The 23,361-nt window shown below is 36.0% G+C and overlaps 5 protein-coding genes across 5 annotated transcripts; 3 read left to right on the plus strand and 2 right to left on the minus strand.

Annotated features, from left to right (window-relative positions):
- Positions 1–54: 54 nt before the first annotated feature.
- On the minus strand, positions 55–1,124 carry LOC111212900 (WEB family protein At1g75720-like). Its single transcript, XM_022714530.2, has one exon. It carries the CDS (start codon positions 996–998, stop codon positions 279–281), a length of 720 nt encoding a protein of 239 aa, XP_022570251.2. The 5' UTR covers positions 999–1,124; the 3' UTR covers positions 55–278.
- Positions 1,125–1,852: 728 nt separating this feature from the next.
- Positions 1,853–3,460, plus strand: LOC111212896 (disease resistance-like protein DSC2). Its single transcript, XM_022714526.2, has 2 exons — positions 1,853–2,540; positions 2,621–3,460. Exons 1-2 carry the CDS (start codon positions 2,059–2,061, stop codon positions 2,703–2,705), a joined length of 567 nt encoding a protein of 188 aa, XP_022570247.2. The 5' UTR covers positions 1,853–2,058; the 3' UTR covers positions 2,706–3,460.
- Positions 3,461–6,085: 2,625 nt separating this feature from the next.
- On the plus strand, positions 6,086–15,517 carry LOC125575247 (DExH-box ATP-dependent RNA helicase DExH7, chloroplastic-like). The gene is made up of 25 exons (XM_048739914.1): positions 6,086–6,441; positions 6,530–6,635; positions 6,709–6,899; positions 7,002–7,055; positions 7,550–7,700; positions 7,785–8,185; positions 8,496–8,714; positions 9,070–9,181; positions 9,600–9,791; positions 9,906–9,982; positions 10,157–10,279; positions 10,391–10,477; positions 10,608–10,708; positions 11,414–11,471; positions 11,839–11,904; positions 12,308–12,393; positions 12,478–12,661; positions 13,043–13,189; positions 13,275–13,376; positions 13,465–13,617; positions 14,239–14,343; positions 14,679–14,819; positions 14,903–14,992; positions 15,072–15,128; positions 15,293–15,517. Exons 1-25 carry the CDS (start codon positions 6,145–6,147, stop codon positions 15,296–15,298), a joined length of 3,306 nt encoding a protein of 1,101 aa, XP_048595871.1. The 5' UTR covers positions 6,086–6,144; the 3' UTR covers positions 15,299–15,517.
- On the minus strand, positions 15,312–19,273 carry LOC106364303 (putative pectinesterase 10; the record flags this gene model as incomplete). The annotated part of the gene is made up of 7 exons (XM_048740322.1): positions 19,169–19,273; positions 18,892–19,101; positions 18,681–18,773; positions 18,374–18,496; positions 16,011–18,274; positions 15,759–15,918; positions 15,312–15,470 (listed from the first exon to the last, which is right to left on the minus strand). Coding segments are annotated over exons 5-7 (561 nt in total), but the record flags the coding sequence as incomplete, so codon positions are not given.
- Positions 19,274–19,445: 172 nt separating this feature from the next.
- On the plus strand, positions 19,446–20,866 carry LOC125578044 (putative pectinesterase 10). Its single transcript, XM_048740323.1, has 2 exons — positions 19,446–19,705; positions 20,671–20,866. Exons 1-2 carry the CDS (start codon positions 19,446–19,448, stop codon positions 20,864–20,866), a joined length of 456 nt encoding a protein of 151 aa, XP_048596280.1.
- The last annotated feature ends 2,495 nt before the right edge of the window (positions 20,867–23,361 follow it).

Here is a 23,361-nt window from a genome sequence, read left to right on the forward strand (position 1 = left end):
TTTGGTTTCTCTGCAATGGTGGTAACCGTGGGAGTTGTTTTTTACACTATTTACTTTTCTTTAATATGTGATGTTATTAGATTAAAACTGTTAATAGGCTGAAAGAGGGAACACACGTTGCTGCTTTGCATACAAAATCCAAACAAAGAATCAAAGAGACAAACAAATAAAGAACACACACACATATACATAGATATCGGTGACATCTATGTGCATACATACATATATATTATACACTTGCAGTGTATATGATTTTATTTGGATTTAAGGTGTTTCAGCTAAAAGCGCAGAGTGGAAGAGGTAGTGTAAAGAGGTCCAGAGATTTCAGTAGAAGAACCTTTCTTCTTGAGGAAGAAGAAATCTCCCAAAAGAGGAACAATAGGTTTCTTCTTTTTCTTCTTTACAAAATACCCAGTTCTGTCTCCTCTGTTACTGTCAAGTATCTGAGCCAATGTAGGATACTCCTTCGCCATCTTCCTCATCAGCTCTTTCCTCCTCTCGTCCTCTCCATTTTCCTTCTCTTTTGTTTCCTTGATGCTCACAGATTTGGCCATTGCTGCTGCGCTCTTCCCTGCAGCATCAGCCTCGGCTTTAGCCATCTTTGACATGTTCTTATGCAACTCGGCGTTCAATGTAGCCAAAGCCACCTCTGTCTCTGACTCTCTCTCCTTCAACTTCCTCACCTCTGACTTTGTCTCCGTTATCTCGGCTTCAAGCTTCTTCAATACGTCCATGAACTCTTCTTTTGGACCTTGAGGAGAAGAGGGCAAGGAAGGGCGCTGCTTCCATGGCGAAGATGGCAAAGAGGCTGTGTGGGTGATTCTTGGACTAGCAGCAGCAGGACTTACCGGTCTATGGTTTACCGTATGAGTTTGTCCTGGTAGCATAATCCGTTGGCCGAAGATAGCAACAGCCTCTTTTACCGAGCTAAAAGGACGAGAAGTGTCAACATGTTGTTGCTCGACTTGATTATTTTCTTCCATCGCTTCCATTTCCATGGAGGAACAATAGATAGAGAAGAAGGTGTGATGTATTGGTGATGTTTGGTTTGTTGGGTGAAGATATGATATCGGTTTGGTATCTTTGCTTTTACAGCAAATTATGGGGAGAGACTTGATGACTGTTGTGTAAAGGTGAAGACAAGACTATATACTAAGTTACTTTGAAAGTTGACTCGCCAACTACTTCTTGTGTTTACTTAAATCACTTTTGGTCTTGTCCAAATCTCTTAACAATGCTAGCATTAGTCTAAGAGAGACTTAGGAGAGTGGGACATATTAAGCTTGTAATTAGGAAATAAGGTCACTTTGAGAGAAATAAATCGCTGATTGTTTTGATCCTTTGATCCATAAACTTGCGCAGTGTACTTGTTAAATTGACCCTAGAAGGCTAGAACTCAAGAAGTGTACTCGCCACAAATGAACTTCAAACTCGTTTCCTCGAAATCTTTGTAAATATTCAGTAATACTCTCACGAAGACTGTCTTCCGGTCTCAAAATTTAAGTGAAGAGAAATAAATTCCTCCTACTAAGAAATCATCACTATAATATTCATTGGCCAATCACCCAAGTACAGTTATTTCGTGTATGTAAGAGGGTACTTGGAGTCTGAAGTAGCAAACTCCAAACTAAGTAAAGAACAATCAAGACCGAGTAAAGACGAGGTTGAGCCAGTCAAGCAGCAGCCTCTGATCTGAGAAGCTAGGCGTGTAACACATGCACCCGGTATATGCCTTGGCATAAACACACATTGTACACTCTACCAACTCGGGTATAAATACATTCGATCAGAAAAACTTTCTTCTAATCATTATATTCGTTATCAATATTGAACCAGTACTAAATTACTAGAGTTTTTTTTTGTTTGAAAAAATACTAAATTGCTAGATTTTTTACAAACAATTTATAAAAAGATCATTGGATTCCTTGACTCTTCTTCTACACGTCTTTACTCTTTTACGTGGGTCATGATTTATGAGCCACACACATAAAAATAAACTTTTTTTTTTCTTTTATCTCTTCTTCAGATCTGAAAGCTTTGTGATCATTTTTTTCTTTGATGTTATCCATGGCTTCTTCTTCTTCATCTCTGTCTCGCAGTTGGTTGTATCACATCTTCCTAAGCTTCCGTGGACTAGACGTGCGCAAAGGCTTCCTAAGTCACGTTCTGAAAGAGCTCAAAAGCAAGGGAATCATACCTTTCATTGATGACGAGATCAAGCGAGGCGAATCTGTCGGTCACGTGCTTGTAGGAGCGATCAGACAATCAAGGGTAGCCATTGTCTTGCTCTCCCGTAACTACGCTTCTTCAAGCTGGTGTCTAGATGAGTTGGTGGAAATCATGAAGTGCAGGGAAGAGGTTGGTCAAACAGCGATGACCAATTTCTACGAAGTGGATCCATCTGATGTTAGGAAACAGACCGGAGATTTTGGAAAAGCCTTTGATGAAACCTGTGTGGGAAAAACAGAAGAGGTGAAGCAGGCATGGAGGACAGCTTTGAAAGATGTCGCGGGTATAGCTGGTTGTCACTCCAGCAACTGGTTCGTTCACTTTTACTTCTCACTTGTGTACTATGTATAGCTACTTTTCTGTTTTAATGGATAGCTTCTGTTTTTGTTAGTGACAATGAAGTTGACGGGTCTTGCTGGCAGAAGGCAATATTAATCTCGGGGATCACAATGATGACGATGATGAGAATTTATTGATGACGGGTGTGTCTTGTTGCGTCAGGGGTAAACAGAATGGACTCATTTTCCAATATGGATCAAACCAGCTCCATCATATACCAACTCGATATGAGCTTTTAGAGCATCTTTATATATTTGAAGATTATTTCTCTCTAAACCAGGATTTCCCTGAAGCCGAAGAAGCTACTCTGAGCAAGCTTTCTTTTCTGTTCAGAGTCCATGACAAAACCTGGAAGGTCAAAGGCTGCGGTGTACAACCTGCGGATCAATTGGTGACAATTCATTCTGGAGGAGTGTTGTTAAAGGGTGAGTTTTGGATTCGAGACTCACCAAAACCTAATTATGGAGTCAGAGAGAACTAATAAGGGAGGGGTTAGGGTCGATGCGCTGTAGCGCTGTGAGCCGGATTCCGAGTGAGCAGGATGAGTTGTCACAAAAAAATCGACTTTATATGTGACAACCCGTCCCATGGACCCACCCGTCCGTAGATCCCAGACTCACAGCGCTGCAGCGTATTGACCCCAACCCTTCCCTTATAAGTTCTCAATAACTCCATAATTAGGTTGTTGGTGCGCTTCGAACCCATAACCTCACATTTTAATAGCATTCCTACAGAACAATCTGTCACCAATTGACAGTCTAGGATCTACGGGACGGGTGAGTCCACAGGACGGGTTGTCACATGAACTTAAACTGTAATAGAAAATTGTTCAAAAAAAAAACTGTAATAGAAATGTGGCGCTTGTAAGAAAAGGAAAGGAAAGATTGCAGTATCTGAAATTCTTGTTCTTCTTGATGATTGCTGGAACAACTCGACTCCTTTTGACCAAAAAAAAAGAACAACTTGACTCCAAGATAAAGTGATACAAAAAATAATATTAGTAAAATTATACGTAAAATACATAACTGTAAGGAGTAAAATAAAAAATAAATAGTATTTTGAAATTTTGAATACTGAAATTTTAAATTTTGAGGATTTCAAGATATTTTTAGAGAACGAAAAATTTCAAAATGTGAAGGTTTGCTGGATTATTGAAAATGTCCTATAAGTCTTAAAACTTATGTTCATCAATGGGAAGATGTATAAACATGTGGTCTGTGTTGTTTAAATATGATTATAGTTTGAAAATAAATGGCACTGAATTGGAATGAGTCTTTAGATAATTTAGTTTTCATGATAATATATGAAATAGAACATTAACTGATTAGTTCTAACAAAAAATAATGTTTATATGATAATAATAATCTATGAAACATATTGTTATCAAATGTAAATTTGAATGATAAAGAAAACAAAATATCACAAGTAGATTGAAACAAAATTTTGATTGACTTATCCTTTGTAAGCTAATGATTGGTTGAATAAGAAGCATGTCTCATCATACTTTCTCAAACTTTATGCTTTTGCCACCATACATTGTATGTTTTCTTAATATTTTAATTTGAAAACCTTTTTACAAAAAAAGAACATTTTGATTGACAAAATATTACAATTAAATATTAAATACATGATACTAGGGAAAAATATTTTGTGAGTTAACTGCTACAAATTTTTGATTGAAAATTCTGACTTTTTTTGTTAGCTGTCCATTTAAACTAGATCAAGAGGTAATCAAACAAGCCGATCATGAAAATTCTAACTATATTTATATTTAAATATTAAAAGTAAATAAAATCAGTAAGAAACTATCTTTGGAGTGACGTCAAAAAAAAAAAAAACTATCTTTGGAGTATCTTGAAACATATTTTTGATTGCCAAATCCAATATAAAAAATTAAATATTAAATGCATAATTTTGAATTAATATCATGATTATTAAAATTTGAATATTTTACTTTTTCATAAGTTTTACTTACGTACAAAAAAAATATATTAATTAAAAGTATAACAAAAATATCATATTCTAATTTTATAATCATTGATAAATCGAAAATATAAAAAGCTATAACTTATAAATCTAATACATATATCGCACATATAAGTTACATATGATTAATAGTATGTTATGGTTTTTCTTTTGTAAAAAAAATGTTTGGACATAAATGAACAGCTTATGTTTTACAGAAATGAATTTATCTTATTAAACCAGAAGTACTTTAAACTTTTGTTTGGCAACTTAGATAGTAGTTAAAAAATTAGTGTTGTTTGGAAATACGGATAGAAGTAAGTTAGAAAAAAAATAATGGACTTATGCTATTAAAAAAATTAGAAGTCTATTACATTATTAAAAAGTAATGAGCTTATGTTACTTGATATACATATTCAAATCAAAATAATATTTTAAAATTGATTTATATCAAAAATTTATTTAAAAAATATACACATATTCAAAATTTGATTTTTACTAACATATTTTCCAATAACCATTATAAAAATGTTTTCAATATATATAAGAAAAATACAATACAAAGCCCAATTTCAAACACCAACTTAAATTATGGTTTTTATATTTCACATTAAAATTTAAAAATATAATATATGTGATTATTTATATGATTGTACATATAAAAGATTATTAATTATAAGATTACTTATTTGATGGTACATATAAAATACGATTAATATATGATAACATATATTTTTGTAACCTATGATGACACATATATGATATATAATAGTAATTAGGGGTGAGCGTTCGGGTTCATTTTCGGGTCTGTTTGGAATTTCGTGTTCGGTTCAGATCTTTGAGGATCCGGTTCGAATTTGGATAACCAATTTAAATTATTTTAAAAAATTAAAATTTATTATATGCTTTAGTTTTTTAAAAATCTATAAACAATAGTATATATTACATATAAATTTGAATTACATATGACAGAGCACTTAACATATAAATTGGTTTAGTTTAAATATTTGGATAGATAATTAATAATTATTTAAGTATTTTTGAAGTTTTGAGTATATTTTAACGATTTTAGATATTTACGTTTGATTATTTGTATATATTTTCAAGTATTTAAATGAACTTAAAAATATCATATATATTCTGGATGTTTTTATATATATTAAATCTAAAAATAGTATATATATATATAAGTATACAAATCTATTTTGAATACCTAAAATTCGGTTCGATCGGATTATGTTTTAGTTTTTCAAATATCAAAATTTTTGAATAATTTATATATTTAATCAATTTCGGTTCAGATTTGGTATTTCTTATTCGAATTGGGATCAGTTTAGTTTTTAGAATTTGAGTTTTGTATCCAACCTTAAATAATGATATAATAAATAAATAACATCATATTTTTAAAAAAATACACCAGTGCAGGCATGCAGGTCAAAGTACCATTTAAAAAACGAAATGAACACTATTTTTGTATCGAAAACAATACTTGAGCTTTGAGAATAAAGCCCATTAGGCCCACTAATATTTATTCCCTCCGCGGAGTGTTTCGCTACCCAATTTCAATATTCTCCTCCGCCCCTCTCAGTTCACTGATCGGAGACGAAGCAAATGGCTCCGAAGAAGAAACCTCAGAAGCAAAGCAACAAAGCTGCTTCTTCATCATCATCGTCGTCGTCGAAAGCGAAACCTTCCTCAGGTCCCAAGCTTCAGATTTCGGCGGAGAACGAGGACCGTTTGCGACGGCTCTTGCTCAACTCCGGCCGCACCGCTCCTCCGGCTCCGGCACCTATCCACAGCGCGCTTTCCAAAAATCAGAAGGCGAAGAAACTCAATACTGTCTACGAGAAGCTCTCTTGCGAAGGATTCGTTGATGATCAGATTGAGCTCGCTCTCTCTTCTCTTAGAGTAACGCTCGCACTTATTGGAATTTTGGAATTTTAGTTTAGGTTTAATAGTGTGAGTATCTGATACGATGTGTGTGTTTGTGTTTAAGGATGGAGCAACGTTTGAGAGTGCACTTGATTGGCTCTGCTTGAACTTACCGAGTCATGAGTTGCCGGTGAAGTTTTCCACCGGAGCTTCTCGCTTTCCTACCGGAGGTATTGAATAGTCACACCCATGGACACTTCTGAAGGTTGTATTGAATCTTGTACCTTCCCATTGGTGTCGCAGGTGGTTCTGTAGGTGTGATATTGACCTCAAGGGAAGATTGGAATGAGCCTTCTGACTCTTCAGTCGAGCTCAAGCAGGAGGAACCTGAAGTTTTGGTTAAAGTGAAGGGGAAGCAAGATGAGGATGCTCTTCGTTCTGACCAATCATCGCAAGCTGATTGGATCCGTCAGTATATGAGAAGACAGGAGGAGGTACACATTAGAATGGTTCAACTTTCCAAAAGCATGATACATTATAGTTCTAGCGTAGCGCCAATATAATATTGAATTTGCTCATTGACTTCAAATTTTTAGGAGGAATTGGAATCTTGGGAAGATGAGGTAGATGGTGTTGGCTCCAGCAGGGAGGTAACTCAACTCTTTTCTAGGCTCCTCTCCATCATTGATGGAATGTAATAGTTGACTACTTAGTGAGACTATGTCCGTCACTGATGTGGGATACTTTCACTGTTTTCTTGCATGTTATCTTTCATGCTCCTTACTCTAGGATAAATATTCCCTCATTATTTTGGTCCGATAGAAGATAAAGCTTTCACCGTACAAAACGATAAATATTTGGAAGCTCTTGAATTGAGATCACGAATTATTGTTTTGCTGAAAATATATTACTTGCGTTAAGCTTAGTATATAATCTGTCATGGCTATTTTGTGGCTCTGCTGGTCGGAACCTGCTAAGTTATATATTTTCTTTCACATTTGGTAGAAGTGGAAACTTTCTGAATTTGTTTATGATGATCATATTACACTACAGACTTCAGTCAATTAATTTTGCAGAACCATATTGGTTCCTGATTTTATTGTCGTTCTCTGCTGTGATATCTTGTTTTCACAACTCATACTAGGCATCCGGTCCGAGGGCTTTTGATGTGATTGCTAAAGAATACTATTCGGCAAGATCAGATGCTATAAAAGCAAAGGATAAGCGTGATAAAAAAGGACAAGAGCAAGCAGGCTTAGCCATTCGAAAGCTCAAGCAAGAGATAGCTGCTCTTGGTTAAGTGTAATCTTTGAGTAATCAGTCTGTCAATCATGTTAATAGGTGCAGAATGTCATGTGTTATACGTGTTTGTTTTGCAGGAATATCTGAAGCAACGTTAGAATCTGAATTTCAGCGTGAGTATGCTTTCGAAGATGCTACAGAAAAAGAAATAGCCTCTCCCATGCCCGATACTGTTCATGAGGCAGTAGATGCTGACTCTATTCAGCCGTTAGATGAACCGGTCTTGGATGAAAATCCTGTTGAGAATTGTGGATCTGAGGAAAATCAACGTAAAGATCTTCCCTCATGTTCCCCGGGACAAGAAGTAGTTGCATCGGATGATAATTCAGAGTACTTGGCGCTTGACGATATGTTTTCAGTAGATGTCCCGCATTATGAAGCATCGCCACATGAACTCTTGGAATTGCAGAAGAAGGAAAAGATGAGAGAACTACGCAGTGAGGAAAATCTCGGGAAACTAGAGGGCATCTGGAAGAAGGTAACTTTTTATCGAACAAGATTGTAGGATAAATACATTTTAGGTACAAAATACAATAACATTTTAAAGGTGTTTAATGCTTGATTTTGTTTATGATTGCTTGTTTAGTTTTCATTTTATCAATGTTTTTATTGTGTTTATGCCTGTGTGTTAAGTTTTCATTTTGCCACATATGCTGATCCAGTAAGTAGATGTGGAATTTAATTCCTGTATACAAGGTGTAAGCTTGTTTTTTTTCCTGCGCTGCTCCTTTTATTAGCTGGGCACTTTTAATTGTTCGACTCTCTCTTTAACATGTAAAAGTTTACAGGGTGAGGCGCAAAAGGTCCCTAAGGCATTTCTCCATCAATTGTGTCAAAGGTCGGGGTGGGACGCACCAAAGTTCAACAAAGTAACCGGTGAAGGAAGGAAAATCTCATATACTGTAAGCATTCTGCGGAAAGCCAGTGGACGGGGTAAAAGCAGACAAGCCGGGGGTCTGGTAACTCTTCAACTTCCTCATCAAGATGAGGTTTTTGAGTCTATCGAGGTACTCGTTTGATCCATGTTTTAACATTTAAGTTTTTTCTTAATAAGTTGCTAAAGTATCTAACTAGGGCCTGTTACTAAATGTAGTTAGGGTATAACTTTTCGGAAGAAAATGCCAGTTTAAGTCCTTGATTTTCAAGGTTCTGACTTCTGAGTAAAATAAAGTAGGATTGCTAGAGAGAAAAATCTATAGTGTACATGTCTAACAATTTTGCTCAAAGTTTTGGAGACTTCTGATTATGAATCTTATCAAAAGTTATAAGCTGTTGATTGGAAACAATAATCAATGCCTGGAGCATATGCTTACCATGTAATCAGTATGCTAATTTACTGTGCTCTTCGGTTATTTGTGACAGGATGCACAAAACAGAGTTGCGGCATTTGCTCTCCATAAGCTCTTTTCTGATTTGCCTGTTCACTTTGCAATCACTGAGCCTTATGCCTCTCTAGTGTTGATCTGGAAACAAGGTGATTTTATGAATTTTGTCTCAGTGCCTGTTATTTGCTATAAAAAGTATTTTGCAGTGACCTGTCCAGCGATGCCACATAATTTTAGATTAATTAACTTAGTTTATTATCACCTTTCTGTCTATCTTTTACATTGGCATGTTCTATGGTAACTCCACAACAACTATATTTTGCATGAGAGTTTTAGTATCTATTTGTTTAAAACATTTGGCTGCTAAAAGAGACCAGTATTGACTACTGAATGAAAGTATTACAGCATACGAAGTTAAATGGAAAAAATACGACATAATCTATTATTCGTAACTGTTTTGCATATCCCTAATATTACCATTCTAAATTAGCACACATCATATGTGACATATGTTCTCGTTTTGCAATATCTTAATCGCTCTAATACAGTTTTCTTGAGTCTTCACAGATGAATTGTTTTGTACCGTACAAAGCACAGAAGAAGATCGAAGAGCTAACTTTGTTGATAGGTTGCTTGAGGCAGACAGTTTGAGTTTGAACGATTCGTCGAGTAGCATCTCCGATGCAGTTCCTATGGTAGACACTTACGTCGAAGAAAAAGATGACCTAGGTCTTGCCAGATCTAGCCACAGAGCAAAAAGTATGACCTGGGTGTATCTGTGGTCACTTAGTTGCTTAAACAATATTCCGCTGGATTTTACTTCCAAAATCATTAGCATGAAATATAATAAATCATCTATTTTATGTATTACAGGAGACTCTTACATAGAAGCTACATGTTTATCTCTCCAACAAAGACAAGAAAACAAGAAGAAAACACGGAAGTACAAGGTAGACATTCTTGTTTATTTTCGAACATAAGTCTTTTCTTTTTCTTTAGAAGAATTTTGTTCATGTAGTTAATGTCATGCCTTGAGTTATGTATTAAGCTTCCTAGACTGATTAGCTCATTCCAGTATGATACACAGGAGTATGTTTTCAGCATGGTCAAATCTTTGTTTGCAGGATATGTTGAAAACTCGAACTGCTCTTCCTATATCTGAAGTGAAGAATGACATACTGCATCATCTGAAAGAAAGAGATGTCTTAGTAGTATGCGGAGAAACAGGCTCTGGAAAGACTACACAGGTTTTGTCTTGTTGCTCCCTGTTATTTGGTGTCTATTCACTAATTGCTCTTTTTGCCGAATTTATCTTCCAGCTTACAGTTGAGTCATTTTTAACTGATACGTTGTTCCAGGTTCCTCAATTTATATTGGATGATATGATCGAGTCAGGGCGTGGTGGATACTGTAATATCATATGCACACAACCTCGGCGAATAGCAGTAAGTAATTCGGTCTTAAGATGTGTTGCATTCAGGGATTCCCTGTTTAGTTCATACTGTCCCTTTTATTTATGGAACGATTATATCAGTTAGCCTTTTGTTATTGTTAATAACTGGGTAATATGTCTAGGCTATCTCTGTTGCTCAAAGAGTTGCTGATGAGCGTTGTGAATCCTCTCCAGGCTCAGATGACTCCTTGGTTGGTTATCAAGTTCGTCTTGAAAGTGCAAGGTCTGCCTCTTAATTTTACGGGTTTTTTTTCTTTCATCTTAGGAGCTTGTTAGATTTTACTGTGTTTTGTACTCTTTTCCATCGCTTCATTCACTTTTCTCAAGAATCCAAAATTGAATGATGTAGAATTGAAGTAGATATACTTGTATGGTAAAAAAGTGACTCGTTTCTCAAAGTACAGCAGTAATAAAATAAGAAATTGGAAAGGAGTAATTTACTTCCAAATGGTAGAATTTTTTCTTTCTGAAATATATTTCGATGAAAAACCTACTCAATTGTTTGTTTGATAATGATCGACCGATACTACTTACTATTACGTCAGTGTTTGTCTTCTGTGTTGTGATTTCTTCTGGTCTTTCACATTCTCTTTTCACTTCCTCTCTGGCTGATTTTGGTGTAGCAGTACTGCCATGATAAGTTGGTGCTAGATGAATATTTTTTCTTCTATGTTTTGGTGGAATGGAGTTGTAAGATTATGTATATATATAGATAAATATTTATATATATAATTATATATATATATATTTATATTTATACATATATATTATATATTTGTTACTTCGCTATGTAGTTACATTGGTTACTGTTTGTAAGATATTCATTTCTGACACTGTAATATGATGATGGCCTTGGTTTACCTTTATTAATGTTCCTCATAGCGGCGGATTAAACCTATTTTTGTTGGCATATTTTTGCTTTCTTCAGGAGTGACAAGACAAGGTTGCTGTTTTGTACTACTGGTATTCTACTGAGGAAACTCGCTGTACGTCCTCTATTTTTTAACAAGCTCTTTGCAACTAAATAATTACATGTGTTAAAAGTCTTTAAAGCTACTAAAATGATAACGTATTTATGAACAAACATTCTGGTGATTTGGATAAAGGTAAAATATCACAGCTGCTTAACAGAAATTATAGATTTTTAGAATATATCTCGGTTAACTAAAATCATTGAAATTCCAATAGTCGAATTAGTTATTTGCTGCAAAGATATTCTAAACAATTTGTTATTCTGAAAAGCATATTATAACAAGCCACACTAAATATTTGTGTAGAGAATTTTATGATCATATCATCAATCTCTCTTATTGTTTTTTCTTTCCTGTTTGCTTTTTTGTGCACACTTTTCAGGGGGATAAAACCTTGAACGATGTTACACATATTATAGTCGATGAAGTGCACGAGCGGTCTCTTTTGGTGAGTACTGATTCATTCAGGCTTAAATCGGATCTTTATTAAGAAAAATTAGACACCTAGTAAAGGGTTCTAGATGAGAATCCATATAATATTATCTAATGAATCACTAGAATGCAAGAACCTGCTCGGAAAGAAAACTAGAAATATGCATGTAACAATCCATTGCATTTAGTTATTTGCAACAGCGAAATCCAGAAGCTTGCATCCTTGGTGTTTAGAATAAAGGATGTATATGTTTTGCTTCCATGCTTATTCTGTGCGGACAGGCAGTATTAGCATATCCGGTCTCCTCTTTCTATAAAGAATGCTAGATCTGTATTTTAAATTTTGATGCGTCCATTTTGCAAATGTTGAACAATCTGGCAGAAATTTACCTTTCATTCTTTTCTCATTTTCATTACAGGGTGATTTTCTTCTCATTATTTTGAAGAGCCTGATTGAGAAGCAATCATGCGATAATACATCGCAAAGACTGAAAGTTATCCTTATGTACGTGTTGTGGGTTTTAGTTTTCAAGCCAGATCGTAAATACTAGTAAACATCATATAAATGTATGCTTCTGATGTGGTTCAGGTCCGCTACTGTTGACGCAAATCTGTTCTCAAATTATTTTGCTCACTGTCCTGTGATTACTGCTCAAGGACGAACACACCCGGTTACTACTCACTTTCTGGAGGAGATTTATGAGAGCACTAGATACCTTCTGGCTCCAGATTCTCCAGCTGCACTCAGATCGGATTCATCCATTAAAGACAAGGTATCTAAATTATCCGTAACAACCAAATCATCCATTATACTTCTGTAATCCCCTTTTCACTACGTAGCCCGCACCAATTGCTAGACACTTACACGTCTTATTTCTGGGTTTTCTTATGATGGGAAAGTTTCATTTGTATTGATATGTTCCCTATTTGCACAACCAAAATATACGACTAGCACAAAGGTGATGTTTTGTGGGGCCTGATATGGAATGGCCTTGGCATTTTTGTGGGGATTTATAGAGAACGCCTTTTGGTTAGATGTGTGTGATTTTGATTTGGATTCTAGTGTTTATATACTGGTACTCCCATTTAGCTTGTATTAGTGTAAGTGAAACTTCATAGATTGTGTAATTAACATATGGGTTCGTTGTCTTCAGCTTGGTTCTGTAAACGACCGTAGGGGAAAGAAGAATCTTGTATTGGCTGGATGGGGGGACGATTATTTGCTTTCAGAGGACTGTCTTAACCCGTTTTATGTTTCCGGTAACTACAACTCGTACAGTGATCAAACACAACAAAATCTGGTACGCTACATTTCCAGTTTGTGCTTCTGTTCCTCTTATTCTTTCTGGATGCATGAGCCTTCAATGGCATGTGAGTGCTGTGCAGAAAAGGTTAAATGAGGATGCTATTGACTATGAGCTTCTTGAAGAGTTGATATGCCACATTGACGATACTTGCAACGAGGGAGCTATTCTAGTATTTTTGCCTGTAAGCTGATTACTGAGTTCTTTCGTGTAAATTAGAATCAATCATCTGGTCTACCGCTTCAGCTTGACATTTGTTTTGTTGATAACAGGGTGTGTCAGAAATTCACATGTTACTTGATAGGTTAGCTGCTTCGTATCGTTTTCGTGGACCTTCTGCAGATTGGCTTCTTCCTCTGCATTCTTCTATAGCATCTACCGAACAGAAAAGGGTGTTTCTACGACCCCCTGAAGACGTACGGAAGGTGATGTCCTGTAACTATATACATTGTTGACTATCGCTATGCATTCTTCTATAGCATACTTTGTCCCTTGTAATTGATTTTTCCAGATGAGCAAGTATAATGACTTTATCATTAATGCCTTGCTTTTGCACTTGTATACTGAAAAACATTCATGCATTGTTTTTCAGTTATAAGGGTTTCAATCTCATCTCGCGCAACTTCTTGTTTCCTTTGTCCCACTCGTAAATGAATTTGAGTGATAACCACTATAGTTGTTTAAGATGTAAATGATTATAAGTAACTATGTTCCATGAACAAGTTTTTTTCCTTATATTTCTTTTGGTCTTCTTGGAATTTTTCTTTGGGATTAATTTGTGAAGTATATATCTCAAAGTTAAAATAATATACGGAGAATTTAATTCACTTATGACTTGCTGAGAGGAACTTTACAAAATTTGAGATGATATAGTCAAAGGGTGTAGTACTTCTTGACATAGACTGAAATATAGTGCTGAACTGCTTTTAACAAATGCATCTGCTCCCTAATTGTGGAGGATTTTTTTCTGTAGACCATACGTTTAGGTTGCATGGACTTTTGCAAAGCCAATCTGATTCATCTTTTGCATTTTCTCTTATGTTCAGGTTATTATAGCTACAAACATTGCAGAGACCAGTATAACAATTGATGATGTGGTGTATGTGATTGACAGTGGCAAACACAAGGAAAATCGCTATAATCCACAGAAGGTATTCCCAATGCTAGTGAATCAGTTGCGTTTTCCATTTACGATGCTTGTTGACCAAAATCGTATTTCTTAATGTTGAAATTCTTTTGTTCCTGTAAACTCGAACCTTCTCTGAAAAGGGATTGTAACATTATGCACATTTGATCATGCTATTTGCATATAACCTCTTCCTTGTGAAACCGTTTGTAAGATTTTTATCCGCTATTTTGGTACATGTATCTTGAAATATCTTTTTAGTTCTCCATATTGAAACAAAAGGTCCTTATATATGTTAATGATGTTTGATGACAATTTTTTTTGTATCTTTCCCTTGTGATTGCCTCATGGTCATCTTAGAAACTGTCAAGCATGGTGGAAGATTGGATATCTCAAGCAAATGCAAGACAAAGAACAGGAAGAGCTGGACGAGTTAAACCTGGAATTTGCTATTCATTGTACACACGCCATAGGTTCGAGAAACTAATGCGTCCCTATCAGGTGTTTTTCTTTTTGGTCTTTTCCTGGTATCTAGTTCACTTGGTTTTAGCCCGTAAACTAATCAGTTCCTTCTTGCTGACAAGGTTCCTGAGATGCTACGGATGCCATTAGTAGAACTATGTCTACAAATCAAATTGCTTGGTTTGGGTCACATTAAGCCTTTTCTGTCGAAGGCGAGTTATACTATTTTTATTGCCTAAAATAAATAACATTGCCAGCCATCTGATTCGTCTTTGTACTTGCCCTCTTTAGGCTTTGGAACCTCCGAGTGAAGGTGCTATAGCCTCTGCAATTTCATTGTTACACGAGGTACCATGTAATAGAAGTATTTTAACCTAAAAAGTAATTAGTTCTTGCAACCAGCAAGCAATATTTGATATATCCGAAAGTTACGAGACCAGTCACTTGGAGATATAATTGATGTGTGTGAGATTGTCTAGCCGTGGGACTGATTAATCTTCTTTCTGTTGTAGCCATAGACTTAAGTAATTTGAGTTTGAAGTAGTGACGGCCGACTAAGTCAGCGAGTGTGTCTTGGACACTGATGAAACTGCAGCCATAGAACCACGCCTTGTCCGCCAATAGTACAATTGATGGAGCTACCTTTATCTTTTTATATGGTACTACTGATGCTATACTGTTATAAGAGTTCTGCACAACCAAGATGCCAGTTTCTTAATATTAGACAATATTTTTCATATGATATCCGCACGTATGAAAATTAATCCAAATAATTTCCATACAAAAATGAAACAGGTTAAAGTACACCATCCGTCAATTTGGAAAAAAAAAATCACTGCTGCAAAAGTTATTCACGGGCTTTAGACATACTAATCTAGTTGAAGATAGCTTATGAATGAAAATAATTAACAGAGCTTGAATTAGTCAGTATCCTAAAACATGGATTTTGATAGCAAATATATATATATAAACCCTGACCTTGAATGTGACATTGATCGCAATGAAGTACTCGGCGTTAACGATCATCGGACCACTCGAACTGGCTTGTCCTGCATCATTATATTGAATTATCACTTCTAATGGGTTGTTTCCCTGCAATATTATCTTTTCTTTCTCCATCGGAATCACTATCTTTTCGCTGCATTTAAAACACACGTACACTGGGTGTAATGCACTCATAATTAAACTACATGTGATAAGATAAGAAAGAGTGAAGATGAGAGAGCTTACAAGTAGATTCCGTTTTGAAGCTGAATCTTGATCCATTTATTGTTACCAGAGGGAACGGAGTCGATGGCTGCTTGGATGGTTTTGAAGTGAGTTGCACCACTCTGACCAACCACCACTGTCTTTCCTATATCAATGTTGAAATTTTTTGGTTGCTTGTGTTCTAAACCATGAGGAGAGATACGTGATGAACTAGCCGTCAAATTCCAAAATGATAGAGCCAAAAGACAAATTAGAAATTTCATTTGTTAAAGCAAAAGTTTAAGCTCTTTTAACGACACAACTTAGGAAAAGTCAAGTTGATTTTTTTTTTTTTTGTGTTTCTCTAAACTTGATTTAAACGTCCATTTATCTACACTTCAAATGTATGTACATTCCCTACCTAATTCCAAGTATGGTTTAAAATCTATTAATTCTTATCTCTATAACCAAATGAAGGTAAATATGTACAAGTTGACCATTCTTAATATTTATTTCTTAAAGAACATATTTATTTCTTAAAGAACATACATTACAGCAACACAAAATTCAAAGATTATATCCAAGAAATGAGATTCTTTATACATACATGCACAAATATACAAGTAAATGCTTACGTAAAAATAATCAGGAGAATTAAGTGCATCTTAATTTTTATATGAAGCTTCAGAATCCACTATAAACTAAACTTATAGCACTTTTTGGGATAAGATGTTGTTAAATTTTATACTACTTTTAAATTTGTGACAGAAATTACAAAGACACTTTAAGCGGAATACAAAAATTTAGACTAAACAACAATTCTGAACCGGAATAGACCAAACCCAGAAAATGACGGAAGTAGGCCTAAGTCAGCAAAGCAACGAGATGGGCTCAGATCAAAAGAAACCAGACTGGTCAAGGAAGAGAACCAAGCACCACGAGCTACCGAGAGAAAGGTACCTTAAAAACCTTGAAATAACGACTCTTGTAGCTTCTGACCACCCGCCCAAATCTGACCCAGACCAAGAACCCAAGCATGAAACAAACCCAAAACACCTGACAAAAAAGACCTCCGACAGCACGAGAGTAGAGCTGACCAGAAGATTGCCGTCTCCAAGCACACTCGCCGTGACCATTACACCCATTAAACCAAAATAACATATAGAGAGAGCGGATCGAAAGGTAGCTAACCCTTCAGAGACACACTGCAGGAGCCAGAGCCGCTAGAGAGTCCAATTGCCGCAAAACACAAAACAAATTCCACACCACTAAACGAGCTAGATCCAGAGCCAGCTTAACTGATTTGAGAGAGATGAAGAGGTGGAGCACCATGGATACAGAGTAAGGGAGAGCCTTCATGTGCTAAAGCATCAGAGGAAGAAGAGGTCAACACAAAGATTGACTGAATAAGTAGGGAACAGCTCGAGCAACGCCATAACGTGAGAAAGAGGCTTTGCAAGAAGATATATTGTCATCTGTGTATGTGATAAGTTTGTTACGACGAAGTCTCCCTATCAATACAATCTCTCTCTGTAACTCAAACCCACTCAACACACACACAACGAAGAAGATGAATTCGGTATGTAAAAGGAAGATCCAACGATAAGAAATACAGATAACGTGATGCCAAAGCAGTAACGATCGCACTAGATGTCTCATATGACGGAGCTAGATTTCACATACGTTCAGCATGAGAAACTCGTAATACAGAGAGGACTGACTATGTTATACAGAAGATAAAAGCTTCGATGGCAAAACCTCCAGTAGAGACCGAGTCTTTGCCTCTCCCTGCCACGTCACTCATAGCCAATGGCCATGTTGGCTTCTTCTTCGGGAAGTCTATCGTATGGAACGTATCAGTATGACGTAGGAAGAGTCGCTATTGAGACCTCCGTGATCGTCATGAGATCACCGTTCTTATCAGCTTTTACTTTGTAATCAGTATCGGGATTTGGGGTTCTCATTCACGTAATCAAAATATATTATTTAGTAGGTTCTGGGTTGTACAAGAGAGAGAGAGAGAGAGAGATTGAGAGGAGAAAAGTGACGTGATCATAACTATAGACTTAACCAAGAAGAGGGACTTGAATAATATTTTAAAAGCTCCTCACAGTTATTACTTGTTTTTATTGATGTCTGAATTCACCTCCCAAAAACTGATATTATTAGCCATGGAAGTAACCCAGTAACATTGCATCCTACACCTTTCAAATAGTGGCTTTAGTTCAAGTGTGTTGCGGTTTGCCTTCTTCTATAAGAAGATGGACCATATATTTGACCACCTCGTTGTGGACTATCCCTGATATCTGCAAAAAAAAAAAAAAACAAACGTGAAGGAAGATTAGGAAGAATGGAAGATCTAGTTACTTCACCGAGTGGATTAAACCAAGGATTGAATATGTAACCTCGGGTTTCCGGATAAGATCTTTTAGGATAGAATGTAGGGTTAACCGAAGCTCTTTGAACAAAACTGCAGTTTGTGCTGGTGCTGCTATCTTCAACCACCCATCAATGGTGACTGATCCACTCTGTTAATGAAAAGATAAGGACGGCATATAAATGAAGTATCCACCACGCAGCGTCCAATCGTTTTTCAAAGATACGCTCGTAAAAGACTCTTAGAAACTAGTGTTTGACATTAGGACCCGATATCTCTGTCATCACCTTTCGAAAAAACTAAATACAAAGACAACATGATACGGTTAACAGTACCTGATGATGAACATTGATTGAGCCGCCAAAAAGAAGAATGGAGAAAGGAGAAACAATGGTTGTATCACGCAGATACACTTTGTTCGTTTCAACCTACACGAAACAGTAACATCCAAATGATATAACAAGTCACCATGTTCGTCAAATACGAAGCTAAGTATGAAATCCTGAGGAATCAAATCAATGCTTTGCATATTAACAGTCAGTTTACCTTCTCAAGGAATACAAGGAAAGGGTACTGAAATGCTTTGAAGTTGCTGTTAATAGAGGACGGATGGATATAGACTTCCCTTCTGCCATCGTACCACGCTGAATAACTCTTTGTTTGGTTCCCTTGCTTTGTCAAACTGTTAACCGCTGTCTCTGTAATTCCCTTATCATTAGCTGCAATATTAGGATATAGTCCTGCGCATAGTATAGCCTGTACATATTGACAGCTGAATTCAGATACCCACCAAAATAGATAATAGCAATCGAATGTATTTTACCTTAACAACTTCAGGTTGTTGTGAATACATATTGAAAGGTTGAGTTTGGTCAGAAAACCAGACATCAAGATTCTCATTTTTCCTCCCTGCAAAAACTGTTACATCGAAGGAGCCATTGATTTTATATGGGGAGGAGGCCAATCTTTATACGAAGTAATTTCATATAAATTGTCTTATAGAAAATTATACCATACCGGCCCACAATATCCAAATGAATTAATATATGAAAACGTTTATTTGTTTGTCGATGCAGAAGTGCGTGATATACGTTAAAGCAATGATGAACGTTAAAGGAATGATGAACGATGAAATGGTGAAAAGCCGAGGAATGTTACCTGGATTCATAACCGCGCAAGGGAGGCAAAGCGAGCAAGACACAAGTGGATTTGTGTTCAAAAACTGCGAAATTAAAGGAGATGGTAGGGCGTCCTTGGGAAGAGCTTACCGAGGCTACTCTAGAGTTGTCTTTTATGCAACCAGCATGTCTAATGTCATCGTTCCTCAAGGATGGGACGCTTGGCATTATAAAGGCGAAGAGTACGTATGCTTCTTCTCTTTTACTATGTATATAATGTGCTTTTGTTACATACTTGGCAAACATATAATTAGGGATGTCAAATGGGCATGCTGTCCATGGGTAGCCCATGTCCAAACCAATATGGACATGCCCATATTTGACCATAATTTTGTTTTGTGCAAATGGGCGAGGCCCAAATACACTCATATCCAAATGGACAAAACCAAATGGACATGGGCGGCCCAAAATTTTAAAATATCTAGGGTTAATGTATTTGAGTAAAAATTATATTTTCCCGTTAAAACCGTGAAATAACGTTTTCTCGCCAAAACCGTAAAATTACATTTTCACGTTAAACCCGTAAAATCTTGTTTTCCGCTAAAACCGTAAAATCGAAATTTTCCACCAAAACTGTAAATTTAGTTTTTCCGCCAAAACCGTAAAATCGAATTTTCAAGTTTTTTTCGCCAAAACCGTAAATCGAGTTTTCCCGCCAAATCCATAAATCGAGATTTTCCCGCCAAAACCGTAAAATCGAGATTTTCCGCCAAAACCGTAGATCTAGTTTTCTATCAAAACCGTAAAATCAAGTTTTTCCGCCAAAACCGTAAAATCAAGATTTCCCACCGAAACTATAAAATCGAGATTTCCGGCCAAAACCGTAAAATCGAGATTTTTCTCCAAAACCGTAAATCGAGATTTCCCGCCAAAATCGTATCTATGCTTTTGAATTCTACAACACATAATAATATATTAAATATGAATTTTTGTATGTTAACACTGGTTCTTTAATTGGACTCTGCGGAAGACCCATTTGGAATGGTCCAATTTGGTATGGACAATTTGGACTTGGTATAATTTGGACTTAAAAAAAATAATGTCCAATAAACTGCTTTGTCCATTTGGACATGCCCATTGGACATGGACAGCCCATTTGACATCTCTACATATAATGAGAATTAATGATTTACATACAAAAACTCAGGGATAAAATTACATTCGTGGAGGTAAAGTGTACGGGAGAAGGAGCGAATAAGCAAGGAAGAGTTGGATGGGAGAAGAATCTTTCTGATACAGATATTGATTTTCTTATAAACACTAAAACTTTCATTGCTGGAGATGGTTGGATGACTACTCTTCCTTCTTCTCTAGTCTCTTTATATTCACCATCTTCCATTTAGTAAGTGTCCATGATTGTATTATTTTGGTCAATCCTCACCAACTCAAAAAACCATGCGCATGATTTTTTTTTTGAACTAAGATTTTCAGTTAAAAGCAAAGGGATGATTACAGCATGGTAAAGTATTAACATAAGAACAACAATAGAGAACTGAACTTGTAAAAGCCTGGGTATCTTTATCAACTCTCCAGTTTGTAGAGATCCTAAACGTTTTGTTCAAGTTCCATGGGGAAAGATATCAATGTTTGATAGAAATCATAGATAATGAAAAGTGAGACTCGTCTCTTTGGTTATGGGGTTAAATCTCTTGACTCTATTAACCATCGCAGTCTTGATGATTCGATTATTTTGGAAGAGAACATAATTACCACTGACTGGAAACATAAAGACCTCCATCCTGTGGTTTATAAACACGGATGCGATGAGTTGAATATAGACTCGGGGACATCTGATATTGTATCCAAAGGACAAAGATCCAAAATTCTCTCTACCGCTGTTGAATTGGCATCCTTCCTCTACATCCAAAGGATAAATGTACGGATTTTCTAGTACCTTATAAATGTGTGTTGTGACCTTTTTTGACTCGAAAAAACTTTTTAAGAATTGAGTCCGTGAGCATGATCATACAACCATGCTTCGATACCGCTATTTTAACACCCTCAAATTGTGTTAATCCGGACAAGTAAAGAAGACCTGGAGATGTCGAATTTGACAAGCATCGTACACAATCAAGTTAAGGCCTCTTCGAGTACATCCTTGATACTGTCCCTCTCAACCACATCCTAGAGCTTGCCAACCCGTATAGTGACAATAATTGTGTTAGTGCAGACAAAACTAACATCACGGTTCTCAGGGATTAACTACCAAAAATACATCTTGTTTGTAAACAACAGCCGCAGAATTTGACTTATATATTTACAATGGGATCCCATAGGAAAAAGAAAACACAATATACTGGAATCTACACCAGCTACATCTGCCGTACTTCAAAAACGCAACCCCTTCTAAGGCTTCCTAAAAACAAACAGTCATAGTAATCTAGTATTAATCAGTAAATCCCGAACCCTAACTACACAACAATGATACCAACTGAACCCGACAATAAATAGCATGCAACGATCAATAAGAAAACAATGGATAAATCTAGAAGGATTCTTTTATTCGGAGCTGGTAAAGCTAAGGCAGACCCAACAATTAACACACAAGATTAAGACAAAAGATCAGAAAATACAACTTTTAAATTGGTACACTGAGACTCGTCTAACTCCACTTCATCTATGTCTTTATGTCACATAAAATCATTCACTTCAACTGTCGCGAACACTCCGCTATACACGGAAACATCTCTCCAGAGTTTGCATACTTCATCTGTGCCACATCGTCACGCAATGCAACACTCGACCATGGGCGGTATCCAACTATGTCATTTACTAGTTTTCAAAGGCTCTGTGCTTGTAAACGAAACGTCCATAGATAGGACTATCAAGAGAGTTCTGACGCATGTTGTACATCTAATGGTGTCTTTGTTTTCCACTTGGTATGCCAACTAACAACAATTTAGTTACTCTATGCCATGTTTATTTTTTATCCAGAAGCTGCATCTGAATGCTAATATTTAGATGTTATTTGTTTGGATACTATTACATCGCATCAAGATGCAAAATCTCGAATATCTAGGGAATGATTGGTAAGTGCTGTACCTTTATATTTTTTGCTGTAGAATTTAATCTGTAGATTTATTTGCTGTACCTTTCCTTGCTGTAGATTTCTAAAGCACTAATTTTTTGCTCTGGAAATAAAGCTCTCTACAGCCATATTTTGATTTTGCAGAGATTTTTTTGCTGTGAGTTTTTTAAGGAAAGCAAAGCTCGATTGGTTGAGATATATATCTGTAGACTAAATTTTGGCTGTCCAGAGCATCTACAGCCCCAACCAATCATCCCCCTAGATATTTGTTATTCTAAAAAGTATAGAATTTGGATGATATATTTGTATCTCAACTTCTCAAGATCCAAAAGGCCTAAATACTTAATAAAAATATAAAAATTAATTAAATTACGTTTTCCCTCTGCAAACAAAAATGATAATTTTTTTTTGCCAAAACCATAAACCATAATTTTCAGGAAAAACGTTATAATTCTATTGGCTGGATTTTTTGAATTTTTCTTTTTCATTTATTTTAATCAATCACTTATGTAGACAAGCCCAAAACTATTGTCGATTTCGTTAAGCCCATATATAGCTAGGGGATAATAATTATCGATTTAGTTTAGCCTTGGGTATCCATTCGGGTTCGGATCGGATATTTTGGATTTTTGGGTATTTCGGTATAGAGGTGTAGAACCCGTTCGGGTATTTCTGTACTTCGGGTCGGGTTCGGGTATTTTTAGTTCGGATTCGGTTATTTCGGATATGGTTTGGATATTTAGATTTTAAAAAAAAAATTAAAATTTTTATTTCTCAAGTTTCTTATATTTAAAAATATAACTTTCAGTT

This window comes from Brassica napus, chromosome A9 (assembly GCF_020379485.1).
Source record: "Brassica napus cultivar Da-Ae chromosome A9, Da-Ae, whole genome shotgun sequence".
Classification (NCBI taxonomy): Eukaryota; Viridiplantae; Streptophyta; class Magnoliopsida; order Brassicales; family Brassicaceae; genus Brassica; species Brassica napus.